Source organism: Pelobates fuscus, chromosome 5 (genome assembly GCF_036172605.1).
Source record: "Pelobates fuscus isolate aPelFus1 chromosome 5, aPelFus1.pri, whole genome shotgun sequence".
NCBI lineage: Eukaryota > Metazoa > Chordata > Amphibia > Anura > Pelobatidae > Pelobates > Pelobates fuscus.
This window is the reverse complement of record NC_086321.1, coordinates 256,589,659-256,604,627: the sequence shown is the minus strand read 5'-3', so window position 1 is coordinate 256,604,627 and position 14,969 is coordinate 256,589,659. Positions and strand designations below refer to the sequence as shown.

General features: G+C 40.5%; 1 protein-coding gene across 1 annotated transcript in view; it reads left to right on the top strand.

The window, feature by feature from the left end:
* The window catches only part of CNTLN (centlein), a 302,717-nt gene that overhangs the window by 122,478 nt on the left and 165,270 nt on the right, over positions 1-14,969 (top strand). Inside the window, exon 10 of the mRNA XM_063455244.1 lies at positions 1,644-1,817. Within this exon, the coding sequence (XP_063311314.1) occupies positions 1,644-1,817 (174 nt within the window). The remainder of the gene's footprint in view (positions 1-1,643; positions 1,818-14,969) is intronic.

The following is a 14,969-nucleotide window of genomic DNA, read 5'->3' as shown; positions in this document are numbered from 1 at the left end:
GGGGGTACTGTTTTACTCGGGAGACTTCGCTGAACACAAATATTAGTGTTTCAAAACAGTAAAACATATCACAGCGATGATATTGTCAGTGAAAGTGAAGTTTTTTGCATTTTTCACACACAAACAGCACTTTCACTGAGGATATTATTGCTGTGATACATTTTACTGTTCTGATACACTAATATTTGTGTTCAGCGAAGTCTCCTGAGTATAACAGTACCCCACATGTAGAGGTTTTATAGTGTTTGTGAAAGTTACAGGGTCAAATATAAGGCTTGATTTTACTTTTTTTTTTTATTGAAATTTGTCGGATTGGTTAGGTTGCCTTTGAGAGCCAAGGAATGAGAATTAGCCCCATGATGGCATACCATTTGCAAAAGAAGACAACCCAAGGTATTGCAAATGGGGTATGTTCAGCCTTTTTTAGTAGCCACTTAGTCACAAACACCGGCCAAAGTTAGCGTTTCTTGCATTTTTAACACACAAACAAATATAAATGCTAACTTTGGCCAGTGTTTGTGACTAAGTGGCTACTAAAAAAAACTGGACATACCCAATTTTGAATACCCTGGGTTGTCTACTTTAAAAAAATATGTACATGTTAGGTGTGTTTCAGGGATTTATGACAGATAACGGTGTTACAAGGTCACTATTGATACATTTAAAATATATATATATTGAAACAGCAATTTCCTACTTGTATTTATAGGCCTATAACTTGCAAAAAAAAAGCAATAAAGCATGTAAACACTGGGTGTTTTTAAACTCGGGACAAAATTTTGAATCTATTTAGCAGTTTTTTTCATTAGCTTTTGTAGATAAGTAAAAGATTTTTCAAGTAAAAGTCCAAAAACATGTTTTTTTTAAATTTTTCACCATATTTTTTTTTTTTTTTAAATACAATATTGGACATAATACAAATAATGGTATGTAAAGAAAGCCCCTTTTGTCCTGAAAAAAACAATATATAACTTGTATGGGAACCGTAAATGAGAGAGCGGAAAATTACAGCTAAACACAAACACCACAAAAGTGTTAAAACTGCTCTGGTCCTTAACGTACAAACATCGCAAAAACAGGCCGGTCCTGAAGGGGTTAATAGTACTAATGATGCACAATGTTTGCAAATGTCAACATACAGTACCAGTATGGATATTTGCCTAATAATCTAATGTAATATCAATTAATGTGGCTGCTACTTTAACCGTACCCCCCAAAAAAATAATTCTAAAGGAACATTTTTGATGTGCCTATCCAGGCTCTGCTTAAAAGCACGTGACCATGTTTAATATGTATTGGAAGGGAACAAAATCTAACCATGAACACTATATAATTCCAACCCGATATTAAAAGATTAAATATTGGAAGCTAAATTAGTAGAGTGGGTTCCAGGAATTTGCCAGAACACTTAGCTTTGTCTTTAGATTATCTGTGTAATTAGATCTTGCATACAATGTTAATTGCCAATTTACCTTTTTAATTTGTAATGTGAAGTATGCAGGGCAAAGGAAAATGCTATAGGCAGTATTATTCTTATCTGTAGGTTATCATATGTTTAAGAAATAAAGAGCCTTTCCAGTAATCATTGATTAATTAATGGCATGGTTTAATGTGTTCTTTAATTTTATTTTAAATTATTGTAGGTCTTGGAACATCCATCCCCAGTAGAGCTGGAGCTCATAATAGCTTCACAGAAATCAGAAATAAAATTTCTGCAGGAAAAACTTAAAACAGCAGATCTTCAGTTAAGTCAAGTAGATAATTGTAGAAGCGAGGCAGTTGAAAACGGCATCCTGAGGGCTGGGAGAATGCGCGAGGTAAGAAACCTTTTATTGTCTAGTGCATTTGTGTCAAATCGAGGTTATTCGAATCAAAAGGGTTTTCCCACCAGGGTTTCAGGAACCAACTTTTTAATAAGTCTAGTATACTCATAATTTTTGCAACTGCTTGGAAGGATGATTAAATCATCTGCCATAGGCTTGTTATTATGTGTTTTTTCTACATGGTCATGATTATAACCCTTTGACAGAACATTCTGTATAGCTACTAATTTCTACATACATAGTATAGTAGGTATAGTAGGTTTCAAGACCCTTTCTTTATTTATATGGTAGTACAATATACATATGGCCTAAGTAATGTAAGGTGGCAGTAATGACAGGTTTTTTTTCTCCTAGGTGATGCGTGCCCATGTAGAATTGTCTGTAAGATTTGTACGCTAGTTTGCTAGTGCCCTTATTACTTTTGCCATATGTAGCAAACGAATGTTGCTAAATGCACACAATAGCTTGGCTGGACATTTTGCTTATCAATGTAGATATCCGTTATTATAGGCATTTTTTTAAATTTTGTATACATGCTTAGATTTTCTATTGGCTTCTATGCTAAGACTAAAATGTGTTGGTTTATCTTCTCTTCACCCAGTTATGCTGAATTGTGGCCAAACATTTGCACTCTGTGCGCTTAATTGGTGCCTTTGCTTTTTGTCAAATGAATTGTGGACCAGAGGTGACCATATTTGGGATTGGAAAGCCACAGCAGGCCAGGTTTTCTGCAGTTCATCTGTACACTTTTTCATATAATGAGCTTAGCTGTAATGAGGGTAATTTGCATTTGCAAATCCCAATCTGTTTGTGACAATGTGGTTCCAAAACGGCCCACACTTTCTGTAAATTATTTTTTTGTTTGTTGGCTGTGCATACTTCTTCTTTGACTATCACTTCTGACTATTTTATACAATAAACAAATATATAAACCATAGTGTAATGACCTATGATTGTTTGACATTTGTATTATAATAACTGGAAATTACAATTTTGTGTGTGTGCATCCGTCCGTTCGTCCGTCGGTCCGTTATTATAGGTTCAGACAGGAATTGGGAAAGGGATAAAATCAATCAAAAACATTTATAGGTTTGCATTATAATACAGAGAAATGAAAATGACATAATATGACATAATAATATAGAGTGTCTATCAATCTCCCAGAATCTCCCAACACAGAATCAGACACAACGATGAGGGTAAGCCAAAAGTCAAGGATAACAGAATTCAGGGAAGTCAAAACGAAGCCAAAGTCAAATACCAGAAAATCAAGATCAGAAACGCACTCTCGGATTACCATCAGGATAAAACCATGACAGGGCAATGAGCAAAGGGAGAATTGGGTTTAAATACCCTTCCTGTGGATCCGATTGGCTGTAACCGGCCTTTGACCCCAAAAGCAATTACCAGGTTTCTATGTGCATGATTCCTGCTCAGCACAAACCCTCCTGTGGATCTGATTGGCCATAACCGGCCTTTGAGCACAAAAGCAATTACCAGGTTTCCATGTGCATGATTGCTGCTTGGCACAACTTTTCCAGGCAGGACGGTAAAGGCCATTAACCACATTTTTTATGTGCAGATGAATACGTGACAAATACCCAGCAATGGCCCATATATACAATAACTCTTCTCCTTAAATTCCCACATCTGATAGATATTTCCAATGAGGACCTAATTCACTATAATACCCACTAATTCGTCAGACTTATAGGAGCCCCCCCCCAAATACATCATACACATGTGTACAAAGGCAGCCAAAAGGGGTCCGAATCCTTTAACGAGAATTTTAAGAAAAGCCGTCTCCAATATGCTCAAAATCATATAAATAGGCCACAGAAGTTTTGAGATTCTGATCTGTGGAACGATGAAACAAAACTGAAACTGTTCGGCCAATGGATCAGCAGTATGTCTGGAGGAAGAAGAATTGAAGCATATACTGAATAGAACACTCTGCCTACAGTTAAAGGGATTCTATAGTGCCAAGAAAACACAGACGTTTTCCTGACACTATAGAATACTACAGTGCCCCCTCACTTGCGCCCCTCCTCCCCCCTTGCGGCGCTGAAGGGGTTAAAACCCCTTTAGTCACTTACCTGAATTCAGCGCCGATGTCCCTTGGTGCTGGGTCTGTCTACTCCCTTGCTGATGTCAGCCGGGGAGAGAGACCTAATGCACATTAGGATTTCGCATAGGAAAGCATTAATCAATGGAAATTCTGGTGACGTTTGAAGTCCTAATGCATATCGTGAGGATGTCCAGCGTCATTTAGACTACCAAAAGTCATCTAAGCTTCTGGAAGTCCCTCTAGTGGCTGTCTGGAAAGGTAATTATTGCAGTTTCTCACAAACTGCAATAATTACCACTGTAGGGTTAAGGGACATAGGACATTGCACCCAATCAGCTGAAGTGGTCTGGGTGCCTACAGTGCCCCTTTAAGCATGGCTCGGTGATGCTCTGAGGCTGCTTACATCCTGTGGCACTGGAAACCTGCAGCGTTTGGAAGTCACTTAATCCATCTTGATGTATCAGGAAATCCTACAAGAAAATGTTGTCATGTCTGTGAGCAAGCTGAAGCTTGGGCATCATTGGACCTTCCAACAAGACAATGATCCCAAGCATACCTCAAATTCCACCATGGCGTGGTTGCAGAAGTAGTCCTGGAAAAGTCTACATCACTGTCACCTGACTTGAACCCCATAGGAAATCTCTGGTGGGATTTGAAGAAAGCAGTTGCAGCACGCAAACCCAAGAATATTACAGAAATGGAGGCCATTGCTCATGAGCAGTGCAAGAAAGAAGCTGGTGTCTGGCCATGCATTGGATTTGCAGCAGGTAATAACTGCAAAAGGGTGCTCTGAATAATTTTTGAGACCGGAGAAGTCATTATAAGTTGCATTTTTAGTTGAATTTGGGTTAAACCACTTGCAATTTTAATTGTGTTGAGCTATTTCAATTGCTTTTGTTTGATTTGTTAATTGCAAAAGCCGAAAGTCTCTAAATTTTGACAAGAAACCTGATTTTCAATGGGGGTTGAGTAATTTTAATTGCAACTGTATAACCTTGGCATATGCGGTTAGCATAATCCTACAAATACCAGAGTGCATGAAGGGCAGAACCCAGAAATGGCGCTATATAGAACACTTTAGCATGTTAAAGGGAAAACAAATATAGAGAATAGTTAACCGGGAGGGCACACTTGTAAGAAAACAATATACAAAAGACAAAAAAGGGTCTGAAATTGAAAATGTGGGTGCTCACTCAATGACTCTATTGAGGACCTATTGTCCCCCCTACCGGCTCCCACCCATGAGCGGCGGTTAATTGCCCTAAAAGGCAATGGGGGGAACCTATTGTTCCCCCCTGCCCTCACTCATGAGCGGAGGGTGGTGGCCCTGATTGAAAATGGGGGGAACTATTGTCCTACACCCCCCGGAACGGTTGGGGGCTTAATGTAAAAATACCCCCACCCAAAAAAATTAAATAAAGCCCTACCTACCCCCCTCAATCTAAAAATAGTGAGGTGGAGACAATAAAACTAAATATCTGTTAATAAATAAAAAAAAAAATACTTACCATTTGATGTCTTTTTTTTTTTTCTAAAACTCCATAATACCAGTCAAACTTTTAAGATAAAAAACCTGAGCACGAAAATAGAATACGCAAAAAAAAGGCACCGTGCAGACTGAGCTCCGTAGGGTGGGGAAAGGCTTATAAAGATTTCCTACGCCCTGCAATTTGACTTAAAACGCTCTGATTGGTTGGTTTAAGCCAACTAATAAGAGTGCTCTGATAGGTAAATAGTGAGCCATATCTGATTGGTTGGTTACCTAAATGACAGGACATTCGGTAATAATGAAAGCAGGCATCGCGACATCACAGAGAAAAGGGTGAGTATCGTGGGAAAATTTCTCTGACCACAGGAAGTAGATCAGAGCTGGTCAAGCGTAGGAAAAATACATAAGACAAGGTAGTCCCTACTTTGTCTTGTGTTTTAAAGAAAACTAGATCTGACAGGGAAAAAAAGAACAGATCCTGAGAGAGGGAGAGAAGAGGAAGCGATTAGGGGAAGGTAAGTTCGGCATGACAGTGCCGCATTAAATTAAAGTTAGTCTTTAGTTTTGTATTCTGTGACGTGATTTATGTGTGGCCTTTTTTTTTTTTAAAAAGACCTTACCTACATGCATTTTAGATAAGAAACTCAAACTCCTTAATAGAGAGATAAGGTCATTGAAATTATTCTAGTTCATAGTCTTAACCCCTTAAGGGCGGCAGGCGTTTTATGCCGTCCTTGGGGACCCGGTCCTAAACGCCGGCAGGCGGTATAGAATGTCCCCACCGTCCTTAATACTTACCCGGTCGCTGGCGATCCCTCACCTGCAATCGCGGTGGGGGGGACTCACCTGGCATCCCAGGGAGTCCCCCTGCTTCCAATCCGGCCCTCCTTGGCCATGTGATCGCGAAGTCCTTGCGAGGACCTCACGATCACATGGACGACATAGCCGTCCACAGCATTGCCAACAGGGGGACTGCCTGAAATGACAGGCAGTCCCCCTGCTGGCTGTAAAAAGTGTAAAACCGTTAAAAATTAAATAATATATACTTAGATCATATATATATATTCATATACATTTACACAGACATACACTGCCTAAGTGTATATTAATATATATATATACATTTATATATATTAATATCAAAATACACATAGAATGATATTGATTAAATATATATATCATTAAATATATATTTATATATAATATTAAAAAAGTAAATACATAAAAAAAATAAAAATATGTTTCATTCTAACTCTGTTGTGATATTAATATATATATTGATATCAAAATACACATATAACAAAATAATATATATATATATATATATATATATATATATATATATATATATATATATATATATCTATGTACACAAGTATATATACCTATATATAAATAAAAATATATATTTTTTAAAAAAAAGTGTGTGTGTGTGTATATATATATTCTATGTATATTTTTATGTAATATTTTAACATAATTAGGTAATTTTATTAATTACAATTTGCGGGACCTGCCTGACAACCCAGGCCAAAAGTATAGGGAATTTAATTTGCTAGCACTCTATTTAACCCTATAACTTTCCAAGACACCATAAAACCTGTACATGAGGGGTACTGTTGTACTCAGGAGACTTCGCTGAACACAAATATTAGTGTTTAAAAACAGTAAAACGTATCACAACAATTATATAGTCAGTGTAAGTGCCATTTGTATGTGAAAAATGCAAAAAATTTCACTGTCACTGACGATATCGTCGTTGTAATATATTTTACTATTTTGAAACACTAATATTTGTGTTCAGCGAAGTCTTCCGAGTAAAACAGTACCCCCCCGTGTACAGGTTTTATGGTGTCTTGGAAAGTTACAGGGTTAAATATAGTGCTAGAAAATTAAATTCCCTGAACTTTCGGCCTGGGTTGTCAGGCAGGTCCTTCAAATTGTAATTAATAAAATGACCTAATCATATAAAATTATTACATAAATATATATGTAGAATTATTTTATATATATATATATATATATTTTTTTTTTACATATTTATATATTTATTTATTTTTTATTATATATAAATATACCGTATATATAATGAAAATTATATATGTAATCAATATCATTGTATGTGTATTTTGATATTAATATATATATATATATAATTACCGTATTTATCGGCGTATAACACGCACTTTTTTCCCCTGAAAATAGGGGGAAAATCGTGGGTGCGTGTTATACGCCGATATCCCATAATTACTTACCTGTCCTGAAGCGTGGGCCGGCTTCACAGCTTGCACCGCGGTACAGGAACTTTAATTTCATGTTCCGGTTTCCGGCGGGACTGAAAGGAAGTGTGCACAATAGTGTGCACACTTCCTTTCAGTCCCGCCGGAAACCGGAACATGAAATTAAAGTTCCTGTACCGCGGTGCAAGCTGTGAAGCCGGCCCACGCTTCAGGACAGGTAAGTAATTATGGGAGGGGAAGTACACTATGGGAGGGGAGGGGGGGAGAATACTATGGGAGGGGAGGGGGGGAGAATACTATGGGAGGGGAGGGGGGGAGAATACTATGGGAGGGGAGGGGGGGAGAATACTATGGGAGGGGAGGGGGGGAGAATACTATGGGAGGGGAGGGGGGAGAATACTATGGGAGGGGAGGGGGGGAGAATACTATGGGAGGGGAGGGGGGGAGAATACTATGGGAGGGGAGGGGGGAGAATACTATGGGAGGGGAGGGGGGGAGAATACTATGGGAGGGGAGGGGGGAGAATACTATGGGAGGGGAGGGGGGAGAATACTATGGGAGGGGAGGGGGGAGAATACTATGGGAGGGGAGGGGGAGAATACTATGGGAGGGGAGGGGGAGAATACTATGGGAGGGGAGGGGGGAGAATACTATGGGAGGGGGGAATACTATGGAAAGGGGGGGACACTATGGGATGAGGGGGGAACACTATGGGATGAGGGGGGAATACTATGGGATGAGGGGGAGGGGAATACTATGGGAGGGGGGAAATTTCCTGGAATTTCTTTCTAAAAATGAGGTGCGTGTTATACGCCGGTGCGTGTTATACGCCGATAAATACGGTATGTATATATTAATATTAAAATACACGTAGACAGTGTATGTATATTTATGTGTATGTCTGTATATGTGTGTATATATATATATATATATATATATATATACTTAGATCATATGTATTAAGGCCTTTTGGCCTGTAATTGTGGGAGGGGCGTATGACACACCTCTTCCCTACTTAAGGGACACCCCTTACCTGGCTCCATATCGTTCGAGGTCAGCGCTGCATCATTTCCACTTCCGGGTCATCCAGATGCCATTTTACCTGATTACTCCATGAGGTTTTTTAAGCAGAGCTGTGTCAGGAATCCAGCCACAGGCTTTTCCGGCCTACCACCTTCTTTCTTCAATCCATCGCCGTGGATGGTGTCCAAGTGACTCACAAACTGTAAGTCAACCTACCCGTTATGCCAGGCATCAGTCCCACGGCACCATGCACGGGTCAGGTCCTCACTTTACGGCTGCATTTTGTCTAAGTCTGTTCTAAAACCATTGCATGTTCATGCATATCATTCGTTTAAACCCCCTACCGGTCTTTGGGTGTACTACAGGCTTCTTAGACATTATCGCATTTCATGTACAAACCAACGAACCACTGCATTTTCGCCTACACACTGACCCCTACCGGTCATTCGGTGTACTACAGGCTTCTCAGACATTATTGCATTTCATGTACAAACCATCGAACCACTGCATTTTCGCCTACACACTGACCCCTACCGGTCATTCAGTGTACTACAGGCTTCTCAGACATTATTGCATTACATGTAAAAACCAACCTTGCTTCATTTAAACGATTGTCATTTCGGTTTGTGTTTTCTGGTCGGCACTTATTCATAGTATATTCTATGCACGATTGCTGTTCGCATTAAAATGCATACGGTTAAGCTGTTCATGCTAACTTCTGTTTCCCTTCATACTAAGATTCGGTTATTCTGCTATGTATTCACATAGATCTTTTTCATGAGTTACATTTCATCATTTCATGTATTTACATTTGGTTAAAAAGTTGCTTGGTTAAATAGACAGACCATTTTCATGCTATTTTTAAGGTATCACTTATTACATCAAGGGTATGAAACCAGCTCAACATTTCTGTATAGACATTGGACTCCCACGCTTACTGGAGTTTTTTTTTTTTAATATAATTATCCATTTCATTACAATTAAATTAGCCTACGTTACAGGCCTCATTTCTTTGTTGTTAACCATGACACAAGGATTTAATTCCTTTTCATGCATACTCGGGTTGAATCACACGTACTGATCCAACCAATCATACGTTTCCTGCACAGTAATCGGTTAAACTTTCAAATACTTATTTTACACGATCTTAGGTTGTCTATTTTGTTTCAGTTTGCTTATTATATATATATATATATATACATATATATATGGTTTTAATAATAATAGTTATTTTATTTTACAATGCAGATATTACATGTATATTACTGTTATGGTTAGCCTACATTACGGCTCCTTTTTCTGTCATGCTCGTACGACATACCACGAGTTCAAGGACACGGTCCTATTTTCAAAGAGTATAATGGAGATATGATGTTATTACAACCATGTACATTACGATTACATGGCACTAACTATTCAGGCCATTTCTTATCATACTCATACGATATACCACGAGTATATAAGAACACGGTCCTACCTTCCACAGTAGGTTTCGGGTTGAATCACACGCATTGGTTCAACCACTCATACGTCACGTTACAACATTTTCTGCATAGATTGCCATTTCACATAATTTCACATGGCATTTACAAACTCAGGCCTTTTCTTGACACACTCAGACGACGTAACACGAGTATTCAAGAACACGGCATATACGTCTCACAAGACTTTCGGTTTTTGAATCACACGTTCTGGTTCATACATTCATATGTCACTTTACAGCAACATTTATGATTCTGCATATTGTCACTTCACATTAAAAAGTCCCTTGCATTCCCAGATCAGTTTAGTGACATGCATATCATCTGATCACCTTCCATATATACACATTTCACGGCCAATCCCCTGCTGCCAGGTATCGGACTCAGCGTAACGCTTGTCACCAAGCATGGGCAGTCATGTCACTATCATACTCATAGATTTTACACCTCCCACACATACTGCTAGAAGCCCTAATCCCAGCCTATACAGATTAAACAGGTCTCACAGGATCCATTCTCACTCTATCCCTTTTTAGGTTTATCCAGGTTTTCATACCTGTCGAATCTCAAAACTTCATACATACTACCAGGTACGTAAGCCTGCTCACGTTGTAGTTCACATACGTTTCATTCTTCTAGGCCATAGAGTACTGGCAAGTTAGGGGTATAGGCCCAAATAGGTACCTCCCTTCTTGGCATTTCTGCCTATCGTTTAGTGGTCCGCGAGGCCAACACCCCGCCTCAACGTTTCAGAGGCAAACGCCATCGGGCCACACGTGAGTTAGCCGCCTCGCAATATTATAGAGAGGGCCTCACCTGTCACTCCCTCCCCCTGTTTTCTTTTACTATCACCGAGAGGCCTACGATTCCTGCCACTACGACGGGTGGCCTCAATAACCCCTCGCGCCAACTCATAGACAGAGCCTCTCATAGCCACTTGGCAACTAGCAGGGCCTCACCTGTCACAAAACAAGATTAATTTTTCGCCTTTCAGGCCTAGTTAGCCTGCCAGTATCACCCCTGGGGAATCGTTCACTACACCCCTTACCATGGCTGGGTCGGCCGCTGCGACCCCTCCAGCACTGGTTGAGTTGCAATCACTTTCTCCAGCCATCTGTTTCAGGGCACATGCTAAATCTGTGTCCAAATAAAATGTATCCCAAAACTATACTTAACATCAATAAACATTTCTGTACTTACGATATTACTGCCACATCATCCATCTAGACATTTGGTGGAATTCATTATCTCGGGTCTATCAGAAGGATTCACACAGGCCTCATACACATGCCTTCCGGAATCCTGGAATGTCCTAATTTACAATCCGCACAACAAACCCTACAGCGGTGGAGACACTCATAGCCAGGAAGTGGCAGAGGACTTCCTATGGGGGCCCTTCCAGTCCCCTCCGTTCACCACATAGCGGACACACCCCATCGGTATTGTCACGGGGAAATCTTCTCACAAACAGAGACTTATCATTGATCTATCAACACCTCACACCTCTGCCACTCCTAGTCTGAACTCCCTCATACCCTCTGAGGAATTTTCACTGCAATATTCCACCATAGATCACGCCATTACGGCTATCATGCAGGCAGGGGCCGGAGCATGGCTCAGTAAGACTGATATCACAATGCTTTCAAGTTACTGCCTATCCACCCTACACTGTGTCACCTGCATGGTATCAAGTGGGCAGGGAACTACTATTTTGCTCACGTTTAACATTTAGGTTCCAAAGTAGTCCGGCCATTTTCGACGTATTCGCCGAAACCCTATGCTGGTTTTATTAAATATAGCCAGATGCCCTACAGTTATACATTATCTGGATGATTTCTTACTGGTCGAGGAGAATATTTCCCCTCCCAGTAGCCTAAAAGAAACCATCAGTCTATTCGAACAGGTGGGTGTCCCAGTCTCCTCCACCAAGACTGAAGGACCAGATACCTTCATCACATTCCTGGGTATCATACTAGACTCAGCCACCATGCAAGCTAGCCTGCCACGCCCAAGGTAGAAAACATTCTGATCAACATAATCTCTACATACAACTCGGTACTTGCAACCGCAAGAATTACAGTCTCTGCTTGGGTCACTGAATTTTGCCATTCGCATCATACCTCAAGGCCGGGCTTTCATCTCACAACTCCTTTACATGTTTCCCACTTTTAGACTTGATGGACGCAGGTCACCCCTGGATACCCAAGCCACGGCAGGCGTAATTATGTGGAGAAAATTTTTAACCACCTTGAATGGTAAAAGCATGTTCCTTCCAAAATTGTCTGACTCCTCACCTACCATTTGGTTAGACGCGGCGTCTACCACAGGTTTTGCAGCAATTTTTCCGGAACGAATGGCTTTGGGGCAGCTGGCCTTCAGAAGTTCAGGACCTGGAGGGTTTTTCCACTACCTCAGCTCTGTTTGAGATATATCCCATCGTGACGGTTGCCGTGGCATGGGTGCATTTATGGGCAGGTTCGTCTGTACGTTGCTACTCAGACAACCAAGTAACTTGTCACATTATAAACAAGGCCGATCCAAATCACTGACTATTATGAGATTCTTGAGGAAACTCACTTGGCTGGCTGCATGTCATAATTTTCTCTTGTTTTGTATTCATGTTCCAGGTGTATGTAACACTGCTGCTGACAATTTGTCTCGCTTTAATTTCCAGGCTTTTCGTCAAATACTCCCGTCAGCCGCACTCACAGCCACGAACACCCCACTATTCCACCATCTAGTAATGGACTAGATGCTATTATGCAACATAGCAGAACATTGTCCCAATTAACACTGTCTACTAATACCCGGGAAACTTACGATAGAACTTTCATTTGATTTAAAGATTCCTTTCTGAACACAACATCTTACAACCTTTCATCGTGACATCCTGGTTGGGCTTTGCTTCTTTTTGCCACCTCAAACTCAAACTATCATACAACACAATCAAACCATATCTGACAGGCATCCAACATCACATGCTAACTTTACAACCAGACAAATCAAGTGTCCTCCTACCAATTAAGAACATCCTTAGGGGTATTCAGAGATCCGAACCCCCACGTACGGCCCAGAGGCTACCCATAGATTTCCATATTTTTAAAGACTTATACAATTCACTAGATTTAAACCCTTTGCCAACAACACAAACCTCATCGTTAAAACCGCCATATACGTAGCCTTGTTTATGGTTTCTTGAGACCAAGAGAATTTACCGCCATCAGCACAACACAGTCCACTCACATCCTACTTCATTCACACTTAACAAAACACATGGACTATTATATCTTGACTCTGCCTCACTCCAAAACCAGTCAACATTCACTTTCAGTAGAGGTTAAGTACTATCCTACTCACAACCGGTGGAGCCTTGTCAAACTACTGGACTCATATACCCAGCATAACAACGAACCACCATCTCAACCACTTTCAGTCTACAAGGTTCGGTACTCACTACCACCACCTTTATGACACACGTCAGGTCTTTACTTACACAGCTGGGCCTCAAATCAGCTAATTATTCGGGCCACTCCTTCTGCATAGGAGCGGCCTCCACAGCATCCAGTGCAAACATTCCAGTTCATGTTATCAAGTCACTAGGGCGCTGGAAATCATCGGCTTACTCTAGATACATACCTAACCCGGTACAAGAAGTAAGAAATGCCTTTCAAGACATGTCTGGTTAAAGTATGTATATTGCTGGTATGTAATAAATGTGATATTCTACTTTTGCCCTCTTTATTTACAGGCCTACCTCATCGTCGGTTCCGGCACACCACAACCGACTTGCTCTTTTAATACCATCCTACACTTATCAGTGTTTGTATCTTCTGTACTATCATGAGCCCTTAACACAAGTATTAAGGCCTTTTGGCCTGTAATTGTGGGAGGGGCGTATGACACACCTCTTCCCTACTTAAGGGACACCCCTTACCTTGCTCCATATCGTTCGAGGTCAGCGCTGCATCACCCTCCCACCCACTCCTCATTATTAGCTCCTTTTCTCTTTACATTTCTTCTTGGTGGGCCCTCTTTATTTACAGGCCTACCTCATCGTCGGTTCCGGCACACCACAACCGACTTGCTCTTTTAATACCATCCTACACTTATCAGTGTTTGTATCTTCTGTACTATCATGAGCCCTTAACACAAATATATATATAATAAATATAAATATGTTCAAAGTATATATTATTTATTTTTACACAGATTTAACTTATTTTATTTTCAGGCAGCAGGGGGAGTACCTGTCATTACAGGCACTCCCCCTGCTGGCATTGACATGGACGGGGTCCTTGCAAGGACCTCGCGATCACATGGCTCAGGGGGGCCGAAGAGGATGGAGGGGGACTCACTGGGCTCCCAGGTAAGTCCCCCATACCGCGATCGCCGGCGTGGGATCGCCGGCGACCGGGCAAGTACAAAAGATCGCAGGGCGTTCTATGCCGCCCTGCGGCGTTTAGAGCCGCCAAAATAAGGACGGCATAGAACGCCTTGCTGTCTTAAGGGGTTAAGGACACAGCTTCAGAAGCTGGATATACCCTTAAGGACACAAGCAATTTTTGCATTTTTTGCTGTTTGTGTTAAACTGCAATTTTCATCTCTCTCATTTATGGCACCAACACATATTATATACTGTATTTTAGACGTCAAAAGGGGCTTTAATTTGATGTGACATATACATATATAAATTTATTACAAAAAAATACTGCAAAATAACGGGGGGAAAACATAAAAAATACATTTTTATTTCAAGTTTTGGCAATAATAACGTGTGCATAATATGTCCAGCTTGGGAAAAGTAATTCAAAATCAATTCATTTATGTGATTTACAGAGTGCATAA